Source organism: Notothenia rossii, assembly GCF_949606895.1.
Source record: "Notothenia rossii genome assembly, chromosome: 11".
Lineage (NCBI taxonomy): Eukaryota > Metazoa > Chordata > Actinopteri > Perciformes > Nototheniidae > Notothenia > Notothenia rossii.
The window spans coordinates 19,554,533-19,578,495 of record NC_136910.1 but is presented as its reverse complement, the minus strand read 5'-3'; the positions used below and the strand labels follow the sequence as shown (position 1 = coordinate 19,578,495).

The 23,963-nt window shown below is 39.0% G+C and overlaps 1 protein-coding gene across 4 annotated transcripts; it reads right to left on the bottom strand.

Moving 5' to 3' along the window:
- Positions 1-191: 191 nt before the first annotated feature.
- On the bottom strand, positions 192-23,360 carry LOC307024221 (nuclear distribution protein nudE-like 1-B). Of its 4 annotated transcripts, none has more exons than XM_079658176.1 (10): positions 23,181-23,360; positions 20,802-20,898; positions 10,023-10,176; positions 7,438-7,586; positions 6,496-6,632; positions 6,153-6,326; positions 5,003-5,097; positions 4,757-4,902; positions 4,249-4,283; positions 192-1,819 (listed from the first exon to the last, which is right to left on the bottom strand). In XM_079658176.1, the coding sequence occupies exons 2-10, from the start codon at positions 20,885-20,887 to the stop codon at positions 1,812-1,814; spliced, it is 984 nt and encodes a 327-aa protein (XP_079514302.1). In that variant the 5' UTR covers positions 20,888-20,898; positions 23,181-23,360; the 3' UTR covers positions 192-1,811. The 4 variants fall into 4 exon arrangements, with proteins under 4 accessions (XP_079514302.1, XP_079514301.1, XP_079514300.1 ...); XM_079658175.1 differs by having other exon boundaries at positions 192-1,822; positions 23,181-23,358; XM_079658174.1 differs by lacking the exon at positions 4,249-4,283 and having other exon boundaries at positions 23,181-23,359.
- Positions 23,361-23,963: the final 603 nt, after the last annotated feature.

The window sequence follows — 23,963 nt, the reverse complement described above, 5'->3', positions numbered from 1 at the left end:
GTTTACGCCTACATACATGGTTATACAAGACATAAATACCCCCAAAAGTATAATATGCAAATCTGGAATCAGAGAATAATATAAGCATTTGTTTAAAAAATACCTAAAATGATTGATTAATTTCCAAAACAGTTCAATAATTGTAGCGCTCATTTCCGCCACAGCAAACAAAGATTGAAACGTAACAAATGTTACAGAATTGCTCCTTTTATTAAAACATGCCGTAAAAGAAATCTGAAATAAATAAAACCTACAAACTATAACTAACAAACAAGCAATATTGCACTTGAATAAAAAGTGAGTTCAAACAAAGTCAAAGTGCTTCAATTGCTCTGAAAATATGTTATAAATCAAAAGCTTTTACAACATGATCAAAACTGACTACAGAATAAAAGAATGCTGGTTAACTGGTCTGAACACGACGACAGCACCACTTAAAGGCTGTCGATAAACATTGATCAATATGACCCATACTGTACACATCATGTCACATAGTTCAGAGGATAGATGGTGTTTGATTCACTACAATGACACAGACTCACCTTCCCTTCTTTTCAAAATGCTTGAAACTTAAATTCTATAAAACAGGGGTCACAAGATAACGGTTGAATTCTCAAATCACAGACACAACAGAGATCATGTTTAAAACATTAACCTGTTAGGCCCACATTTTGCAAACATCAATAATGAATGGAGAACTGGCCATGTGGCACACGATTATTTAGGATATCTGCGCATGTGGCAACCCATATAACTGGTTATTTTCCTTTCATGGTTTCAGCACGTGGATGTGAGTGCACATCACTGACGACTTAACTGAAGTTATTGCTAGTTTAAAGCATAGACTGTAATAATGACAAGGTTTAAAGGCCGAAAAAAGCTGTTGCATTCTTTATTTATTTTTAAAAAACACATTTTAATTGCATATTTAATCAGAGGATTGTGAGACAGCGAGCCCCAACTTGTTATTCAGTAGTTGCCTCTCCGTGTCTTTTATTATTGGTTTGCTCTATGTAGTCTTTTTAATTGTCTTTTTTGGATCATTTGTGTCTTTGAAGTTGATTTGTCTTTGTAATTTTTTTAGATGTGTGTCTCTTTTAGTTGTTTCTCTTTGTAGTCATTTAAAATATTTGTGTATTTATTTGGTATCACTTTGTTGTTGTTTTTTGTCTTGAAGGCTCATAGTTTGGTGTCTCTTTGTAGTTGTTTTGAGTCTTTTAGTTGTTAATGTCTCTTTGTAGTTGTTGATGTCTCTTTGTAGTTGTTGGTGTCTCGTTGTAGTTTTTGGTGTCTCGTTGTAGTTGTTTGGTGTCTCGTTGTAGTTGTTTGGTGTCTCGTTGTAGTCCCCTCATGTTTCTTTGTGGTCATTTTGAGTCTCTTCCTGGGTCGAACACGTGAAACCTGACCCTCTGGCCTGTGGCCGGTAAGCCTGATCAGTAATCAATCCATGCTTTTAGGCTGATACGGTGCACATATTTCACAATTCAGGGTGAGATCCTAGTAAATCTTTACATTTGTGAAGAGTAGATATTTGTACAAGCCAGTGAGCAAACAGCAGATACAGTAACACATGAAATATACAGACAGCGACCCATAAGTACAGTGTATTGGGCCAGAACAACAGAGAGGGGTACAACAGTACATCAATAACGTTTTACAGTATTTGTCTGAGGCCTTGTCTTCATAGATGTGATTTTCAATTGGAAGGACGATGCATTGGGTTTACCGTCAAACAGCGAGAGGCACTAAGCCCTGGGACGAGGCAGCGGGGGGGGCGGTGATGGCTGTCAGGGTACCAGGCTTCAGTCCATTCACCGACCTGCTGCAAAAACAGTTACAAGAGTTACATTAAACCAGGAAGGTCTCAGAAAGAACAGTGTTGCACAAATGACCTTAACCAGCCACTGTCATACTAACAGGATGTATTAGGCAAAGCCTCCATTACATTTAATTGAATACCACTTCATTAAGGCAGTTATGATTAAACAAGCTGATAATTATGGAAGCCCATTTCTGCCAGGAAAATGTAGGAATGACAAAAATAAAAATACTCATTATTTTATATGTTTTCTATTTTCAAGACCTAAACTTTGATTAAAAATAATGCTTTAATAATTTCACAAATGCATCTTATTTTATTTATGTGAATGTTACATTCACATAAATAAAATAAGATGCATTTGTGAGGCATTTTTGAAAAACTGACAGGATTGCATTTGACTTTGTTTTATGTTTCTTTGAATGGATATGATTTCATGTGAAAATCATGATTGAAAACTAAGTTAGTATTATGATGATGGTAATGACAGTTTTTAAAAATGTTATTTTCCCGGCAGAATTGAACTCCCGTAATAAAAGGGAAAGAAATTGGAAATAAAAGAAAAAAACTGCTTAAATTGTGGGATATATCCCTTCTTAATGTCTCCATCTTATACACAGAGGAGCCTGCAGCTAGTAGACAGAGATGGCGCATTTCAAACAAAATTATGTGTCTGAAGCTAAAAATGGAACTCAAATGCAGAAAGTGGGAAGGAAGCTGCAGCGTTATCCTATCTGACCGGTTACACTGGTTTCTTTTGTCGCTCACAGTCCAACTATGACCAGAATCCCTTTGTTTGCTTTAAGCCTGAGTCATGACTCTGGAACGCACCATTCAGAGCTGGAATGAACGACCTAATAAAATGTAAATAAAGAAAATTGGCAAGCTACATGTATAGGCCTGGTTTGAACTACTAAGAGTTTCTGAATACCAAGGCAATTTTACGCTTTAACACCCTAGTTTCACAAAGTTAAAAGCTTTATTTTATTTTTTAGGATTATTCAAAGTATGCCAAACTTCTATATACATCAGTGCTAAAGAAACATTGTCTAAAAGGTTGAGAAGTTCTATATTTTAGATCATGAAATACCTGATCAATGAATACCTGACCACTTTGGTCATTGATCAAAAAGGTATCAAGCCCTATTCTAATTATACTTCCCTCTAATACAATCAGTAAGACGAGAGACATCTCCTGACCTTCCTGAAGGTTAGTGGTGTACATATCAAACGCCCTGCTCTGATAGCAGAAGGACAATGACCTTGTTGTGTATGTATCTCAATATGCAGACTCTGCCTCTGTAGTTCTCCCTCACACAGCAGAAACAGTCACATCATCACGCTGCCAGCCTCTGCTCTCACTATCCGCCTCACACAACAACTCACAAAGTGCACAAAACATCTGATTAACTTTTAAGGAATAGTTAGATTGAACTAAATGTATATTCTTCCTCTGTGTCATATTGCCAATGGTGGATTAATCCGTTGCTGAAAATTGTCCCCAACAAATGCACTATTTCATCGCGTTTGTTAATAAAAACAGTGAATAGCTTATTATTTTTGGTACTAAGCCTTTTAGCCACACTAACTGCATTGTCAGTCCACAAAATGTTGTCGTGAACTAAATATACCAACTTTTGGATGTATTGGTGTAAAACTTAAAATATTGATGGGTCCCAAATGATGGATCCTACTGACTTACTCTAGGTGATTCCTCAACTTCCCCTCCTGCATACTATGAGGTACAATTTTGGTTTGGAGTGAAAGTCGCTATTTTTTCCGATTCAATACTTTGATTTATGACTTTATAGCTCCAAACGTACACATCAGCACTCCACACTCTGTGCTTATATCTCAGCATGCATACTCATCAGCATGTTAGCATTGTCATTGTGAGTATTTTAGCATTTCGCTCAAAGAAGACTTCACGTGACAAACGCCTTTTTTTAAATTATTCAAATCCAGCTGTCACCAGACGTACCCATATTTGAAAAAATTAAATGTTATTATGATATAAAATAAAGCAACGGCCAGCAATATTTACTATCCTACTGTCTTATAATTGCAATTAAACTGCTTTTATCCTTAGGTATAATCAAACGTAGAAAACTAAAAAGGACTCTGTTAGGTTGAAAATTCTTTGTTAATAATAAATGGTTATATGTAGGATCAAAACAAACAACAACTCACACTACTAGGAAAGAGATCTATTCAGTCAGCTTAGAGTTAGAGAGACATTAGAAATATTCCAGCACCATTACATTTCACCACCACTACAATCACAAAGTTAGTGGCTGGGGAGTCATCTTCTAGCCCGCAGTCATGGTTAATATCTATGAGCTCTACATGGAGAAAGAGGTTTGTTATAACCAGCAGCAGCATGCGTTAGTGCACCCCGACACTCAGGGAACAGGAGGAGCCGTCATTACCCAGGATCAATGAGGGGAATGTGACCTTCTCTGTCCTGCTGGGAAGAAACACACTCTCCTCCTTAGTCATCCAACAGACACAATACATATCACATGACCTCTCACCAATGGTGGAAGAAGTATTCTGATGCTTTACTTGAGAAAAGTACTTCTGCAAAACAGCTAAAATACTCATAGTAGTCATTTTTTAGGAAAAGGGATGGAAAATTGTAATTTGAAAGTAACTAAAGCTTTCAATTAATGAGGTGAAATTAAAGTACCGGTAGATGTTTGCACATATTGAAAATAACCTTGAATTTGCACTCAAGTAGAGGACTTGAATACATTGACTTCTTACATTTCCCCATCTTCTTTTTACCATATAACACTCGTAATGCATCCTTTAACTAATCTGACTGGAATTAGATCTTGACATTACATTGCAAGATTCTTGTCTATAATCATCCCTGTCTGGATTTAAAGAGATAAAACAGGTAGTAAAAGGAAGGTACATTTTGGTTTCACTCACGCTTTGTCAAAATACGACGTGTGGAGTGATTGTGAGTAGTTAGCCGTGTTTGCGTTGAGCACGTTGCCGTTGTCCAGAGTGTACGCCTTCCTCGCTTTCTGGTCCTTGGCAAAGTTCCTGCAGGCAGCCAGCTTCGATTCCAGAGCCTGAGGTGGAGACATTCAAATAAATAAGAGATGAAGGAAAGATGGGAACTTTCTAGAGAAAGGGAAACCTGAAAACAGGAAGTCTGGAGGACTGACTCACCCCGACTTTCCGCAGTAAATCACTGACGATGTTGAGGGCTGATATTCTGGCAGAAGGAGTCAACGGAGTGTTGCTGCCAAAGCCGTTTGATAGACCTGTATAGAAAGAAAAGTTAAATAAACATATTATTCACTTAATACTACTGCCTATAAAAACATGGAGGTGTTTACTCTGTAGTAAAAAGCAACATGACATTTCAGAGACTTACTGTCTGGATGAACCTTTATTTTGTGTCATGACCAGTGTTGGAAATAATAATCAGTGCACAGGTCATTGTTTACTATATGTTTTCAATGTAGTCCTCTTTTTAAAATAACAATAATACTGAGGTGCACTGCATCTTACTGTATTACCAAATATGATGTCAAAAGAGGGCATTGTTCATCAGGAGAGTAGCCAAAAAGTGTTTTCATTTGTTTTTCATATTTACATAAAGTACAATCAATTGTTAAAGTGTCCCAATATTCATACATGAATAATTAAAGATGCATTCATCCATAAAAAGGGTGTGGCATATAACAATTCCATTTAAAAAGGCACTCAAGTTCATTATGAATGTAGCTCTAACTGCTAAATGCCCAACTATGTCCACCAGCTGTGTCATTGTGCTGTTTGCAGCTGAGCTGGTAGTGTACTGTGGCTTTAACAGAATGTCTCTGATAACATCACACTAACACTGAACTGAAACCACTAAATAACTGGATGATCAAATGCTCCGTGGAGCTGAGAGAAACTGCAGAGTCACTACAAGGGGGCCTTTTACATGTGATCCATTATCAATATAAAAATATTGATCATAGCAGCTCAGAGGATAGAAATGAATATGATCTTATACAAGATACCAGGTATCCTGAGGAAAGCAAGTGTGAAGAGGACACATATCAACCCTTCTTAACCGTCCACTTTGATGTATTATTGTCAACAAACAGATACATATATTTTGCTACTGATTTTTCTTAAGTGATTAACCTTCCGCCTTCAAAATAAGTGAAAACATAGATTAAAACTAATAAATTGCATTATAATAAAACAAGGAAAGATTGAAATAAATGAATAAAATAGAAACAAATTTAGAGAAGATAATTTCTTCCCCCTCAGAGACCAGATGCACTTCTTTATTTTTCATAACAAAGAAGTGGGCTGCTTCTACCTGCGGGGTTGGCGAAGGTGTTGTCCAGACCTTTCTCCATTGGGGTTGCAGGCAGAGAGAGGGAGGCCTGGACAGCCGTGTCCATCTTCTCAGTGTCCTCTGTGGGGGAGCTCAGGGCGGACATCCTGCTCACATCTGTGTTCCTCTCTCGTACAGCCAGCTCCTGCCGCAAATCTACCAAGACATTCAAAATAAAGGAACATTTTGTAGCTCTTCCGCCCTTCAGACTTAAAATGAGGAAAAGCAGATATTTTGAAATGGTTGGAGGGGAGCAGCAGTGTGTTAATGTCTGCAGCGTGAGATTGACAGCGTGGCTCATTAGTGAAACCTAGTCAATGATCACCTCTGGCTTCATCCTTAAATCTTTGCACAGAGAAAAGAAGAGACTCCTTCTCATCCAGCTCGCTCTCCAGGAAGGCGTTCCTCTCGATTGCGAGGTTCATACGCTGCTCGAAGTTCTCCAGAGACACGATGGTAGCTCTGAGGAAGGAGGTAGAAGCAATGTTGAGATTGACATTTTATGAATTCAATATCCTCACGGGGGCTCCATTCTGTATGTCTTTAATACTCATGAATCATTATTCAAGTATGAATAAGAGATCAATATGTGCAGCATTGATTTAATTAAGTTCAAGGAAAGCAAGCAATTGAATTTAAGATAAGATAAGATGGACCTTTATTAATCCCTGTGAGGATTCCCCACGGGTATTCATATTTGACCCATATGTTCATTGTAACAAAGACTGTTTCCATATAGTTTACACAGGGATCACAAAGAAACTGATTTGACGGTGGAAAAACATATTTTGTCAATATTTTGTAAATCCTTTATCATCCTTATAATCCAAAAATAAATCTTATTTAGTGATCCATAAAAAAGCTTTTATATTGTGTTTTTTCTATCTTGTTCTCAATATATCGCTCATTAGTGTTTCAATGACTGTTTGCAGTGGTTCTAATTTTATTATGTGTTTTATCCCTTTACAGCCTAACCGCAAATTAGCATTGGCTAGAATTCCTATACACATTGCATTGTTTACATTTTATTTAAATATAAAATCGCCTGTAAGTGGTATCCGTGTCATATAGATAAATACATTAAATTGTATTCAATTATATACAAATACATCTCGTCTATGGTGCATTGCGCAAATAATAAAGAAACACATCTTCATCTGGTGACAAGAATCCAATGTAACTCAGGATTCAAATGCTTCATAGAGAAGTGATATAGTCAAATAAAGAAGAGATTTTTAATTAGTTTCAAATGTGAGCCCTTTCACACCTTTTGGCTCTCTCCAGGTCATCGTTGGACTGCTCCAGCTCTCGGACGTATTTGTGGAGCTGATCTTTGATGCTGCGTGTCTGGCCGAGGTCGTCCTCCAGCATGGAGATCTGCTTGTAGCTCTGAGAGTACTGCTGCTCAAACCTCTCCTGAAGAAGGGGAGGAAGAGGAGAAAGAGAAGAGGATGAAGACAGACAGCACATTATTGATCGCATGTGTTCAATCTGGGACACGTCGGGCAGGAGACGTGATTGAACGTTTTTCAGTGCTCCCCTTCATTTCCCCAGTTAGGCAGCGGATGTGGAGTGTGACCTAAATATCTACCAGCTCCGAGACAATCAGCTCAATAAATACCGCCGGGCCCGTTTGCGTCTGACCTACATCTGCTGCTTCAACTGCAGCCACACAGGAGTCTTTTTACTCCAGAGGCTCATTCAGCACATGCCAGTTACACAAGTAACATCAAGAACACGTTGTGTGCTGTGATGTGACTTTTGTACGGGGCCTTGAGGTGCGAAACACAAGCAAGATAAGATGAAACATGTTATCGACTGAGAAAACGGAGCAACACATTTGTTTTAACCCACAACAATCAAAACAACAATTCTCTAGTGTTGGTTTTGGAATAAAATGGTTTTCTAGATTTGAATTATTTTGCAAAATGTTGTGTTTTATAAAATACTGTTTTTATAAGATTATATTTTCCTATGTTGTGTTTTCTTAAAAATAGTAATTTATTTTTGTGAATTCCCTTTTCAAATATTTAGTTTCCTGCATTTTGTGAAATAGTATTGTGTTAGATACGCTTTCTTGAATTATTACAGCTTCACTAATGCTGTTGTGTTTTCACCTTTATGCCACCGTAGTTTCTTAATCAAAACTGCAGACAATGGATGAAATGTATAATGAACACAACATCATTTTACTACACAATTTCTAAAATGTTGCCTCTTCTCAAAGTTAATATTTTTTCTGAAATGGTGTTTGTACGGAAGACTGCATCAATGGGTAAAACCATTTGAGCCAATAGTATCATGAAAATCAAAAACATATTCAGAAAAAGCAATTGATGTTGTTGGAAATACTATCACTATTCTCCAACAGACAAATTATCCACCTGATGTGAAGAACCTGAAACCTGACAGACACTTTGGCTCACAAACATCTCATCCCAGCTGGAAACATGGACACACAAAGGGCATCCCGCCTTCCTGTAATTATGGAGCGAGAATCAGACACAACCTGATGCATTATGTATGAGAGACAAACAGTGTGCAGCCAGCTTAGGGCAGAGCAGGTGTTGTTGGGTAAGTAATGAAATAAGAAAAAAAACTGGGGTATCATCACTTTCTGGGGGTGAGATTAACATTTAGATTGCACATGGACTCACAGACTATATCAACTCCAGGATTCCACTGAGGCAAAAAAAGGAGTTGGAGTTAGGCCTCCGACAAGCAGAGACACACACAAATTCTATCATTATACACGCTTTTTTTGGTTGTGTGTTCGACAAGGTTTGATCTACACATTTCCCATGACCTTTTACATACAGTACAACCATAATGGCAAAGCTGCAGGTGCACAAACAAAATAAGTGCTGAGTGCATCCTGGGGAGCAGCAGCTGCTACAGAGGGACTTTACGTGTCCTCCCAAGAGACTGCACTCAAGGACGGGTGGTGATATAAGGAATAAAAAAACCATCAAATATTAATTTCAAGGGAATACATGGAGATATGCAATTTGTTCTTGATTCAGAGCTTACAGGACAACGAGAGCTATTTGTACAAATATTGTTTTCAAAACAGGACGCATATCTTAGCTTTTTCTGGGGAAATTATCATGGGATTTTGGATAATAAAAAAGATATATTAAAATGATTAAAGACTCATCCAGTACTGCTTTTTTAAATAAAACAATTAATAGTTTAGTCAATCAAATGTAAACACATTTTTTGTTTATTGAGGACAAAGGGATCTCTCAATATTCCCCTTTCAAATGAACCAACGTATCTCTTTTACAATGAACATAACTACTGTAGTCCTAGCTCCAAAAGTTGCAAAAATCAGCAGATATATCAAACCCTCATTTAAATATTATATTTAAATACAGATTTAGCTGGATCTTGCAACAGAGAGTGCTAACGTTAGTTAATCTGTGTCAAATCTTAAAGCTAACATTGACTGACTTTTGCAAACACACTAGCTAGCTAATTTTCTTAATGCTTAACATGTTTCTTAGGTAGGTAAATATCTAATCTTAGCTAAATCAAATATAAAAACATTAGACAGTGCCCTCTTGAGAGAAGAAGTTTATATAATGTCATACCATTGGAAACGCTTGCCATGAGCCATCTTTATTATGTTTGTTGTCAGTTAGCATTGTATACTTTATATACTGTATTATAATATATTATCCAATCATTCGAAACTGGAAGGATAATACTGACTCAAACACATGTTTATATTTGTATGCATATAAATATCAAACTTAGCTGTGTCAAACCAACACTTTAACAGCTCGGTTCAGATCAGATGGACATATTAGAAAGAAACACATTCCCACATCCTCTTCCTCCTGCAGTTACCTTGAGCGAGTCCACCTCACTCTTGAGTCTGTGGTTCTCCGACTGCAGGTCCTTCATGCGGTGCTCGGCCTGGCCCAGCTGTGCCTCCAGCTCGGCCTCCAGCTCCCGGCTCCCCTCCTGAAACTCCAGCAGCTCCTCCTGCGCCTCCTGACAGCTGAGGGCACACAGAGGAGGAGAGGCCATTACACAACAGGCCTAGACAGAAATGGGTTGGTGAGAGCCACGGCAGGCACGGCATGTGGCTGCATCCATTATTATTTATATTTTGTTATTCTAAATAGGCTCTGACCCAGAAAAAAATTCAACAAACTAAAACATGATAATCAAATACAGTATGTATTTGAGTGGCAGGTCATCAATCATGGGATGATGGGAATTGTCAAAGTATGTACGAATTTAAACAGCAGGGGTTGGCCATCGATTCTTCAAATGATCAACCTTCAATATCATCAAAATCAGTGGATCCTGATCAAGTACACCCTACAGTACTTAAATACACATTTGAGGTACGTATTTTTCTTTGTGTATATATATATATATTTTTTTTTTAAATCAGCAAAACTGACCCAAAAAAAGACATAAGACGTTTAAAGTCATCACCCTAGGGCTGCAACAAACGACTAATTTGATAATCGATTAATGAAACGATTAATCGACTATTCGGAATATTATGCCTTGCACAATTTCTCTAACGCTCTTATCAACTTTTAGATTTAGCATGAGGTTGTTTAGGCATGTGGAAACTAACAATGAAGACAATAAAGATGAATACTTGATTCAAAAATACATATATTATTAAATTAACTAAACAAAATGAGTGTGTTGCTGCATGTAGCAGCCGCGTGTGTGTGTGTAAACTGCCCCGCCCCCTCGCACACAGACGGGGGACAGAAATCTCGGCCCCATCTCAGGTCGGTTAAATGAAACCCTTGCTTCGCTCACTTGCGTCGTTTCCCTGCGTCTAGTCCCTCCCACCAGGGAAGCATGGAGGGACGCAAGGGCCCTGTCTCAGGTCGACTATTTTCATTTCCTCGCTCCTCGGTCCTCGGTCTCACCGGAAGTTGATTTGTCAGCGCCATCTTGAGTACCGTCCCATGGCTCTTATAGGGCTGCCCCCCGATTAGTCGACCAAAGGTTAGTCGGCCAAAGAGTCTTTGGTCGGTCAAGATTTAATTGGTCGTTGGTCGCCGAAAAAAAAAAAAAAAAAGATTGAGAAAAAAAAAAAAACGGGAAACAGGAGGTGACAGCGAGTCACTTGTTTTCACGTCAGATAAGCTGATAGTTTTAACCATGTCAGGCGTAAAATCAAGAGCTTGGGAGCATTTCGAAAAAGTAACACACAACCCGAAGAAGGTGATATGCAAACTTTGAAAGCAAATATTCTCCTATCATTCATCAACTACAAACATGACTTATCACCTGAAACATGTAAGTACCGTTCAAGCCATTAAAAGATGGACGCTCTGCGGCTCTAGCCTTAATAAAAAGCCTGTTAGATAAAATGTATTGTCATATTATGGGCTATTAGGCTTAGTGTAAACTTAAATTAATGTGCATTTCTCTCAATAGGCTCATCCAATATACGTTGATAGAGCCACCGCATCTACCTCAACTTCATCTTCGCAGCCGCCATTGAAACTCTCACAGACAACACTCGTTTTGAAGCCCCCTCTTTCCGAGAAAAGGAAGAGAGACATCACCGACAAAATTGCAGATTTTGTGGCACTGGACATGAGACCTGTAAACATTGTCGAGGGGGAAGGGTTCAAACAGATGATGAAGTTCATCGAACCGGGTTACACTGTACCCAAACGTGACACCGTAATGCACGCCATTAAAAACAAATATAACACGACCAAACAGGTACTTTTGGAGAAACTTAAAGCCTGCACAGCAGTCAGCTTCACTACTGACACATGGACCTCCAACCAAATGGATGGTTACATGACTGTGACGGCACACTTTATTTCCCAAAAATGGCAATTACATTCATTCGTGTTGGAGACTAAAGTGCTGGAGGTGAGCCACACAGCTACCAACATAGCAGAGCGACTCAGCGAAGTGATGGAGGAGTTTGGGATTCCGCCAGAAAAGAGGGTCGCTGTGGTACACGACAATGCCGCTAATATGATGTTGTACGCTAAACAGCTATCTCAAAACCCGTGCTGGGGTAATGTCCAGGGAATTCGTTGTGCGGGGCACACCTTGCAGTTGTGCATAAACGCGGCTGTTAAATTAGATCCCATCTGCCGAGTGATTGCTGCTGCCAGACGCCTTGTGGGACACTTCAAAAAAAGTGCCAAGGCAACAGCAGCTGACACTTTGAAACAGAAGCAACAGAATGCGGCTGAACACAAACTGATACAAGATGTGTCCACACGATGGAATTCCACTTATTCGATGCTGGAGCGTCTTCTGGAACAGAGATGTCCGGTTACAGCTGTGCTTTCAGAACCCGGGACCACCCACCAGTCTGACCGAGATCTGGATCTCACAACTGCCCAATGGAGGACAGCGGAGGACATTGTCTCCGTGCTGAGGCCCATGATCACCCTCACCGAGCTGCTCTCACAAGATATAAACGCATCTCTGTCTGCTACGCTGCCGATGCTCGTCAACATGAAGAGGCGCCACTTGTTGAGTCGTGATGATGACAGCACGACCTTGAAGGCAGTTAAGAAAAAAATCACAGAGGAAATCGACAAAAGGTGGGAGCTCACAGGGAGTCTGGAGGACAGCATATATATTCAAGCTGCAGTCCTTGACCCACGGTTCAAGAGTTTGTCATTCCTCGGTGCAGAGAAACGGGACGATGCATACACAACGGTGTGGGATCTGGCTGAGAGTTTATCTCCAGCAGAAGAAGCTACTGGTCAGAGAGAGGACAGCAGCGGCGCAGAGGAAAGTGAGCCCACACCAAAGAGGCAAAGGGAAAAGCAGCAGGACATATCAATGCTGATGGCCTTTGATGAAGATCAACAGACGGAAGAAGAGAAAAATGAAATTAAGACATACTTGGAGGACCGAACCAAGGTTGACAAGGGACCACTGATTTGGTGGGAAATGAATGAGGAACGCTATCCCAAGCTTGCCAGAGCAGCTAATTGCATCCACTCCATCCCTTCCACATCCACGCCATCGGAGCGCATATTTTCCAAAGCCAGCTTCATTGTGAGTAAGAGACGGAGCTCACTTCTCCCGGTAAACACAGACAAACTCGTGTTCTTGTTTCATAATATGAGAAGACTAAGATCGGAGGATCGGAGGGAAACCCTGAAAGTCAGGTAGTGGCCTAGCCTAATATAACACCATAGTTTTGTAGTTTATAGTTTTCGTTCTTCGTTCGTTCAACTGAAGTGTTTAAGTTAAGTTTGCGGTATATTTATAATTTTTGTTTGCATTCCGACCTCAGGAAAAGACTGAAAGTTTTATTTTCATGTTGAGAATACTTCTCTGTAGGCCTGTTTACTTTTGCACTGATATTTAAATATTTAAGTTGGCTTGAGCCTATATTTATTTATTCGTTTGTTTATATAATTTATATTTATTTTACATGTTTAAAAGAAACGAAAAATATAGTTTAAATTTCGTTTTTTAACAGAAGACTGTTTTTTGTTTGTTTTATAAAGTTATTGTGTTGGTTTTAAAAGTTCATAAGTTGTGTGATGTTTTTATATGGTGTGTTGTGTTGAAATAAATTAACAAAATGTTAAGACAGTCTCCTTGTTGATTTTTCCAACACATTCAGAATCATAATTTAATTACTTGCCGGTTGCGCGAAAAAGGCGGTTTGTCTCTGCGTGCGCTTTCATTCGCGCCACTGGTCGATCAGTGGTCGACAAGGAAAATCTTTGGTCGGGGGCAGCCCTACTTATTTCTGCCGGAGGACCGAGGATCGAGGAGCGATAATGGAGGAGTTATAATCGAGGAACCACCAGTCCATCCTCCGATGAAATCATCACAAACGGACGTCGCTTCACGTGACGCTTCGGAGGAAAGGACGTCCCATTTCCCTGCTTCTCGTGGTTTCCTTGCGTCCCTCCATGCTTCCCTGGAGGGAGGGACTAAACACAGGGAAACGACGCAAGTGAGGGAAGCAAGGATTTAATTTAACCGACCTGAGACGGGGCCAAGGAAACCACGAGAAGCAGGGTGTCAGCTCTGCCCGATCTGCAGTGCGCATGTGCGAGATGGTCCGCCATATTGGACAACTCCGGACGGCAACCCAAGTAGAACAACATTGACACAGTGGCTTTTGGCAAAGCTCAAAAGGAAAACTCGAGAGAGACGAGTTATTGTTATTAAAACGTGACTTCACTATTATTTAACAACTCTTTTTATTGGGTTCTTTTATTTGGGGTTAAGTACATTGTCAGAATAAGTGAGAAATGAATTTAAATTCTGTTAGACAGCTATAGGCCATACATTTTTGCACACATTCACAGTAAATATGTATTCAGTATGATAGCTGTCTAACAGAAGTTAAATCCATTTCTCACTTATTCTGACAATGTACTCAACCCCAGATAAAAGAACCCAATAAAAAGAGTTGTTAAATAATAGTGAAGTCACATTGTAATAAAAATAACTCATCTCTCTCTCGTTTTATTTTTGAGCTTTGCCAAAAGCCACTGTGTCAATGTTGTCCTACTTGGGTTGCCTTCCGGAGTTGTCCAATATGGCGGACCATCTCGCACATGCGCACTGCAGATCGGGCAGAGCTGCAGATTGGGTAGTGACACCGGGGCCGTTTCTCAATCGCGAGGAAACTGGCTTCCAAGCCAATATTTCGAGTGCCGCCGAAGGACTGTTCCAATCTCCAGCATACTTGGAATTCCGTCGAGGCCACGTCCTCGGATTGGGGGTAATTTCGAGGCTGCACATGGGTTGACTTCGCGTCCTTCAAATCCCCACAATGCTTTGCGCACGGACCAATTTCAAAAGCCCTTGCGGAGAATGGCTGAACCGACGCAGCAGCACACATTTAAATGTAAGTATGTAGTGGCGTAGAACATGTGTTGGTAAATATGTTACTTTGTTGCATTTGTTATCACCAAAAATGTATTCCGTGAAAGTAGAGCAAGTTCAGATAGACATCGTGAGGTATTTATTTTTCGGTACAGTTTATGTTGAAACCGTTAGAGAGAGTGGCACACTTGTTAGCCTTTTCCATTCTTCTTTGTTTTCCGAAGCCGTGGCTTGGAAGTATACTTGCTTCGTTTCTGAAGGAAGTGACTTGGAAGTATGCGACTACCAAGCCAGTATCCTCGCGATCGAGAAATGGCCCGGGAAATGAGTTTTAAGAGCAATGGGACGTCCTTTCCTCCGGAGCGTCACGTGAAGCGACGTCCGTTTGTGATGACGCCGCACAGCTGATCGTCTGGCAGCAGCTCTGTCCCCGTTGTTTTCACAAACACCCCCGCCACACATTTACTGACACAAACATTTGTATCATCTGTTGTAGACCCAAATAAATAAAATAAAATAAGAACTCATTCTCAAAAAAGATAAACGCCATTCTTAAAATGTATAAACTAGCAATAGTTTGATTAATATTGATTAGAGTGCACAATAGAAATAAAATAATTGATAGAAGAAAAAGAGATATATTATCTATCAAAACCCAGTTAGATTAACATTCATTGGATTGCACACGTTGTTTGTTTGTGTGGATATGTATTTGAATAGCACTTAATGACTGACTGAATGGAACTGACAATAAATTAAAATTTAAAACGAAAAAAGCGATCATGAAAATGTTTCCAATAAATGAATAAAAAGATTTTTGACCACTTTGTTGATCAGATATATCACATATTTGTAACTAAATGATACATTAATTGAAACAAAACACAGTATTATCTGAGGAGTGACTCGTGAGTTTCATGTATTTTCTTCACTCTGCTGGGAAACGGCTCGCATGTCAAGAAGCATCAAATCAGTGCATGCGCTGCATCGTCCAATCAGTGAGCGATACACATTAAGGGGGCAGGGCGAGTATCTGAGGATTTCATTGGAGGATAGTCTGGTGGTTCCTCGGTTATCGCTCCTCGATCCTCCGGCAGAAATAAGAGCCATGGGACGGTACTCAAGATGGTGCAGACAAATCAACTTCCGGTGAGACCGAGGACCGAGGAGAGGAAAATAGTCGACCTGGTCGGCCCTCGTCACACACTTTTGTTTTGTTTTTGCATATTAGAAACGAGTTGGCGACACTAAGACTACGATATAATGTTTATGTAGCAATAATACATATGACATATATTTTTTAAATGTCTCCAGTACCGATAAAGAGACTGATAACGTTGGAGTTTAACGGAGCGTAAAACACACTTGATGTCACCAACGAATCGACGACTGAATTAGTTGGCAACTAATTTGGTAATCGATTTTAATTGATTAAGTCGATTAGTTGTTGCACCCTTACACCCTGGAATATTCGAAACTGGAATGGATATTTATTTAACAATTTTTTCAAAATGTTTAATATTTTCATTAATCTATAATTTAAAAAATCAATAGTTTCAAACCAAAATGTATGCATCTAATTTTGTAGCAGATCATGCTGCATTTGATACATTTCATTTGACATCTAACGACAACAAACAAACTGACTGACATTCCTCTTTATTCAGTTGGACTGATCTCTGACATTTCATTCAGCCACACAGGACATGTGATCACTGAACAGCTTAAACACAAAGTGCAGGTTACGTAAGTGTGGATACTGCCACGGATGAACACACACGCAGAGCCGGCTGTCTAAAAATGGAAACCATCATGTGAGTGAAAGTGCTGGAGGTGGCACAGAGCCAGAAAACCCATTTCCACAGCCTGTGTTCAGCCGCTGTGGAGAGACTCAGCGACTCAGAGACGCGCTCTGAGCTGATTCACAACGTTTGGCTGGGACTCATTCTCAGACTGGTGCTTTCTCTTCACAGTTATAATCTTTACTCAAAATACTCCAGTGCATCCGGGGGAATCCTCAGTAAGCAGAGGAACATTTTTCTTGATGCAAAATGCTTATATTTGCTTGTTATACAGAACTTTGCTCTATTTGGTGACTTTTCTCAAAGATAAATGCACAACGGCTTTAAATGAGTTCTAGTTCCAATGGGTTCACAAAACTAAAATGCGTCAACTAAAAGATGAGTTATTTTATTTTGAGATCTGCCAAGCATTAGACTGTGTTGAGATAATGTGTTAGATCATGTGTGCGAGTTCGTACTGTGTGTGTGCGTGTGTGTATCTGACCACAGATCATCTTGCCGAAATGGGGAAATAAAAGAATCACAACAAATATCCCAATATTGATATTGCAACAACATGGTATGGTTGAATATTGCTTGACTGTTACTTTCAAAAAACATTAACACAATGACATTTTTTACAAGTTACGTGGACATTGTGCCTAGGTGGGTAATCAAAGGGCTAATGGACTCCATTTATGAAGCACATTTCTTGTCTTTAGGACCTCTCAAAGCACTCTTACATTTACAACTCATCATTCACCCATTCATAAACATTCATCCAGAGGCCGCCATACTTTGTGCCATCTGCTCAATGAGACTAGGGGTACGTCTCACTTCGGTTATTTTTTATTTCCTCGCTCCTCGGGCTCGGTATCACCGGAATTTGATTTGTCTGCGCCATCTTGAGTACCGTCCCAGTGGCCTTATTTTTCTCCATGCTTCCCTGGTGGGAGGGACTAAACGCAGGGAAACGACGCAAGTGAGGGACGCAAGCAATCCATTTAACCAAAGTGAGACGCACCCTAACACTCGCACACCATTGGCCGAACCACTGGGAGCAACTTGGGGTTGATTATCTTGCCCAAGGAAACATCAACATGTCCACTGTAGGGGCTGGGATCGAACCCCCAACCTTGCGATTGGTAGACCACTCAACCACAGTCGCAAAAAGGCAAATAATAGAACAGCTAGAACAGTCTGGTTACTTCCAAAGAAATACATCTATATACTATAATGCAGACTTTAGGACCAGGAAATACTCATTCCATAATACGATATGCAACATTGAAGACAATATCAAGTCTCATATGTCGATATCGATATAATATAAATATATTGCCTGGATATATCAGCCTAAAATGTATTTCTGATCATTAATGACAGAAAGGACCTCTCCTGATTTTTGTGATTCACAATTTATAAAAGATACAACTTTTTTATACTATCATTGACAGCCAACTCGTTTATCAACCTGTTATCAGGGGCCTCAAATGAATGATTTCATTTGTAAAAGGCTAACAACAAGCCATACCCAGCTTGTTGCAGGCCTATTTAGAAATGTGTGAACAGGAGTATCTGCAGATTAATCCGATACCTGATTGGCTATTAGGGCTGAACGATTAATCGATTTTAAATCGAACTCGCGATTTTAAATGATGCGATTATCAAATCGCAAAGCCTGCGATTACATTTTTTAATTTTTTTTAAATAAATACAATTCTTCTTGTGTGTCAGTCATCCACACCAATCAGAAGTGCTGTGCTCCACATGTACCAGCCATTGTTAACCAATCAGAAGTGGACCATGATAGAAGGTGATAAACAGATTGATCCAATCACCTGCCAAGTATTTTTGAAATACTTTTCCAAATGGCTTCCAATGGACCTTTCCTAGATAGTTTGGTGAAACAAACCATCTGAGTCAGGTAAGTAATGCTCCATCACATGTTTCTAATACAGGGTGAATCTTAAACTGAAGCTTGACTTTAAAGCAACCCAACGGAAGATTCATGTAGGTTTAGTTCTTTCACTCGTAGCTCGGGCTGCGGGGGTGCTAGAGACAAGAGCACGTTGATACGACCTTCCTAGCCGGAGATATGGCCGCATTTTACAATAAATCTCCGTTGGGTCGCTTAAAAACAAATATCGCAAATCGAATCGCAATCGCAATATCTGTCAGAAAAATCGCAATTAGATTATTTCCCCAAATCGTGCAGCCCTATTGGCTATCATACCATCCAAGCAAGGGACGATACAAGACAAAAAAATGTTGGTTTAGTTATCTTGGCCTCCGTTTTGACTGCTATGAAGCTGGGAGGGGCAAATGAGTGACATTCAACTCTTCTTTGTTTAGGAGGGGAGAACGTGACACACCTGCAATAGATCTGCATTCTACTGAGTGAGCTCTTCTACTTCCCTATTGTTAAATCTGCTGTTCCAATGTAGGAATCTTTTAGTACACTACTGTCTTTGAAACTTAATGTGGCTAAAGTTAGTTTAACACTAAACACCTTAATAATAATACAAGACCTCATAGCATGAATAGATACTTACTGTACATCACAAACAGGATGGATACAGCCTTGATTTGAAAGGAAGCTCATTGTCCATAACTGGGTGTAGGCCTGACTCTGCTTCCTTCAGCAAAGCGAGTCGAGATGTAATCACTTTTTAATCAAGTGATGTCTTATATTTTGGAGCTAATTTTAGCAGCCTTTACATCATTAAAATGTTGAACAGCAAAAACAGCCCCGTTACATAAAGCCATTCAAAGATGGGACAACACAGACATATGAAAGTCCTTTATGTTTTACGTGAAACATGAGCCGTCACTTTGGGAAATAAAGAGACAGGTTTCCATTGCAGCTCTCAATGCTTGTCCCACATAAAAAAACTCATTGGATATGTCAAGGCTGGCTTTTGATTGAAAGACAAAGAATGGGCGACTGAAACCCAATGACAAGATAGCAGATCAAACATTCCTCAGGTGATGTATTCCCACTGTGATGTGCGGCCGTTCCCACAGACACAAAGAAACCGGTGTTTCCATCAGAGCCTGGGATCCAAACCGCCACTCAGCAGTACAATCAGTGATTCAAATGTAGCCCGAATTCATTACAAAGGTTTTGGATAGGGTTAAGGTCAAGTTCTTTCACACTAAACTGGGAAAAAACTTTTCTTTTTGGAGCTGGCTTTGTCATGTTGACACAGAAAAGGGATGAAGACAACCTGTTGCCACAAAGAAACATTATTGTCCAATAGAAGATATCTCTTTGTATGTGGAAGCATTTAGATTGAACTTATTTTGGACTAAAGGGCGCAAACCAGGGGAAACAGACCAATACTCAGGTGTCTACATACGTTGCCTACTTTTGGCCATTTAGTGAACTGATCATAAGTTCATATGTTCTACTGAAATGTGGCAGTTGTGAGAGCATGGTGTTCAGATTTAAAAGGTATGATTTTTACAATCAAATAAATACTGTTGGATGATCTACCAGCTGCATTAAAAAGAAAAACGTTAGCATTTTGGAATCATTATTGTTGTGCAGATTTGAAGATTAATGGTCAGAAATACGTTGACTTTTGGCCCCATAGCACGAGTCAAGCTTCACAAAACCTAGATCCTACATTTTCCACAATGCAACTGCAAGTAATATCTTTATTGACTAATTCCCTGCTCTAATTTTTCAAACTCTATGACCCAGTTTTGAATGCAAGCTGTGCAGAAAAGCCAAGCTCTTCCCTATCAAACTAGGACTTCTTTTAATAAAGCTGTTTTTTTGCATGGGGAGCATGTTGAAGAAAAAAGGAACAATCGGTTACAACAAAGCTCACTATTGTTGTATTGTAGAACAATGGAGACAAGCCCAGATCATAAACAGGGGTGTCTACACATTATACCATAATGTAGGACACAAAGATAGAGGATGTGTTTTAATTTGAGTTGTTGACAATAACAAAAACTATGGAATAATGTTGGTTTTATCCTTTATGCAATACAATACAATATGAGTCAGTTTACATACCCGTTCTTGTACTTGAGAGAAAGAGCCTTCCAGAAGTTAATTTCCTCGTCTTTCGAGGAGAATTTTGGTATCATATCTGTTTCCATGGCAAACAAATCTGGAAGGAAAGGAATAAGAAAACAACAGTGATTACAATGAGATAAAACGGCCAGGTTTATCACACAGAACTGAAACAAACTCTCATTACATTTTCCAATAGCTTGAGATCTTAGTCTATAAAGACACGAGTGAGAAACTCACAGCTAGGAATTCATCATCAAAAGAGCTCCCTGCTGATTCGCAGAAACCCTGAGGAGTTCCCCTCACAGAGAACCACACTCTTCTCTCCGGGGTTTGAACAAAACAGCCTTTGGATTTGATATTGGCCTTCCATAAGATCAAATCAATCTAGGCCTGGCGAAAAAAGGGCCCTTCTGACAAGACAACAAATCTGTTACTTAGTTCAAAATGCAACCGAGTGCTGACTGGTCTGTTCCCAGAGGTAACATTGGGGCCCGAAGCCTCGTTTATACTGACTCATAATTAGAGAGGAAAAAAGAATTTAACCCCTAAACACCCAACTCAATGTGAGCAGCAGCAGATGGGAACACGCCCAACTGAGAAACCAGGACATTTTTTGTCAACATTAATCAATCCCTTTGACTTAAATAGAAAGATAAAGAGAAGCTGATGACGAAAACAATGTTGGACAATGTTTGTTAAGTACAAAGTCCTTTTCTCCCCCATCTTTGAAACTGGTTCACTTGCTTTCCATTTTGTGTCCCCAGTTGACTGAACGGGAATCAAAAGGGATGTTTACCTGTAAACCAAACAATTAAATGGTATGGCCAGAGGTAGCAAGTCAGTCAGTATTACTAATGTTCAGTATTTAACTATTTGTACTTTTCAGAGGTATATTGTATCTCAATCTTTTTGGTAAGTTGTGTTACTTTGCAGATTCGTTTTAATTATACAGTACATATAATCAATAAATACATCATTATATATTATAACAGGTTGCCCAATGCCCAGCTACCAAGCTGTATATGAAATAAGTTATATTATATCAATGTTATCCTACAGTGAAACCAATCTTCTCATGTAACTATATGCAAGAAGGATATATAAGCATATTTCCCAAAACGTTGTTATCTCGTGGATGTTTGATTATGGACAAAACGTCTACATAAGCATCGCAGAGACCGGTCAGAAATAATAGTGAGAAATTATTATATTCAAAACAGCAAACCAAGAGTTAAAATTAGAACAGCAAATAAGAATTCCGGAATGCAATACCAAACTATTGTGAAGGTCCAAAAACTGAAATAAACCTTAATAAGAATGGTATGTGATTATTAAAGTGTATGGTATGAGAAGGATAACAAGGCATCAAGGCCAGCAGAGGCCTCTTAAGTGTCACAATAAATACTGCTGACTTCTAGCATCATGGTGAAAATGTCCTTGACACAATACAAATCCTTTACAACAACTGAAGGACAAGGGAAGGCAATCTGGCCTTCAAAAACTCAAACAGAAATGTCATTAACCATAAAGGGAGCTTGTCTGCTCTTGCTGTCACTGACTTATTTTATGTTGCCCTACAAACATATCTTTCTATTTTTCCTGAATAATTCAGCTTCAGATTACATTCACCCAGCAGCCCACAGGGAAACTATAGTGTTATTACAGTAGAGGAGAATGCATCACATGCCATTTTGATAGCATCATAAAGAGGGTCATGAGGGCTATGCCCCCTACATAAAACACAACAACTGTTAATATTTTGCAAGAGGATCATTTATTTTATTTATTTCCTGTTTTCTCTTTTTGATAATTGGAACAGTCCTAAAACAGAGAGAACAATTACAATTAAAAAATGTTTCCTTCATGTTAACTGAATAAGATTGATCTTGACCTACGAATTTCGATATTATAAGGAATATATTATAGCATTTAAAAAATATTGTTTTTTATAAGACTGGCCTACACTTTAAAATCTTCTTTAGACATACTGATTTAATTTCCAAATGAGAAATGACCCTGTTGAACACTGACCATAAGGTAATCTGGTTGACTAATTATAACATTAGTCACCTGGCAAACAAACTAAAATAGTTGAATTGATGCATTAAAAATACCATACATTTGTATTGAGTAATTACCCTTTATATATACAGCCTATCTATGGTAATTACATAAAACAGGACCAGAATGACACCAGGATTGGCGTCTAACAGCACAAACATGATGCTGAGCTCAGCTGTCAAAACTGGGTGTGCAAACAAGCCGTGAACCGAACGAACGACCAGCTGCAGCCCGACGACATGTTGGCTCTAGTGTTTTAATTTTACTGGTTTCCAAATGAAGACAAAATACAATCAAATTAAAAGCATTTAGTACCTGAACATCGCCCCGAACAGTGATGTTTATCAGTCCATTATTCCCGCTTGTGTGAGTTGCTGAGGCCGAGCTTCTTCTATGATGTCTGATGATCTGTGCTGATTCCTCTCAGCGGGGAATTTAATGGGGAGTCCACCCTAAATATGAATATTATTAATCCCGATATTTGTGACTCAGGTTGGATAAAAGTGTGAAATATTAAACTATTGTATTCTCCTTTTAAGACTGGGAATATACATGTGGATAAAGCTATTGAAAACAACCCTGGAAAGAAACAGATGTTAGGGTGGATTTCCTCAGCACTCACTTGCTCTGCTGTGTTCACGAGCTTCACTGCTGCACACAAACTGCGCATGATCACGCATTATAACAAATAACGGAGTAAATATCAAGTTAGCACCATCTGCTGCTCATCGACTACAACAGGGTTTAGTATTAATTGATTTAAGTTTTTATGATGTTAGGGACAGAATAAACAGATCTTGAAATAAATAAAGTCATATTGTGTTGTTAAATTAACTGTGTAAACAAGGTGTTCTTGTGTTGTGCAGGCCATCTGTATGGAGAATCTTAATTTACTCAACGTTATTAGATTACAGAATTTTAAGGTACAAAGTATAAACATATAAAATAAGCATTCTAAAGTATTTGATAATAGTTAAAAATATATTTTAGAGGTTAAAATGGGGACACAATAAATTATTTAATTTGTAGTTTAATTAAATAAATAAAAATGTACTTAAAAAAGGGTACATTTCTTAACTTATTAACATATCTGTAGGT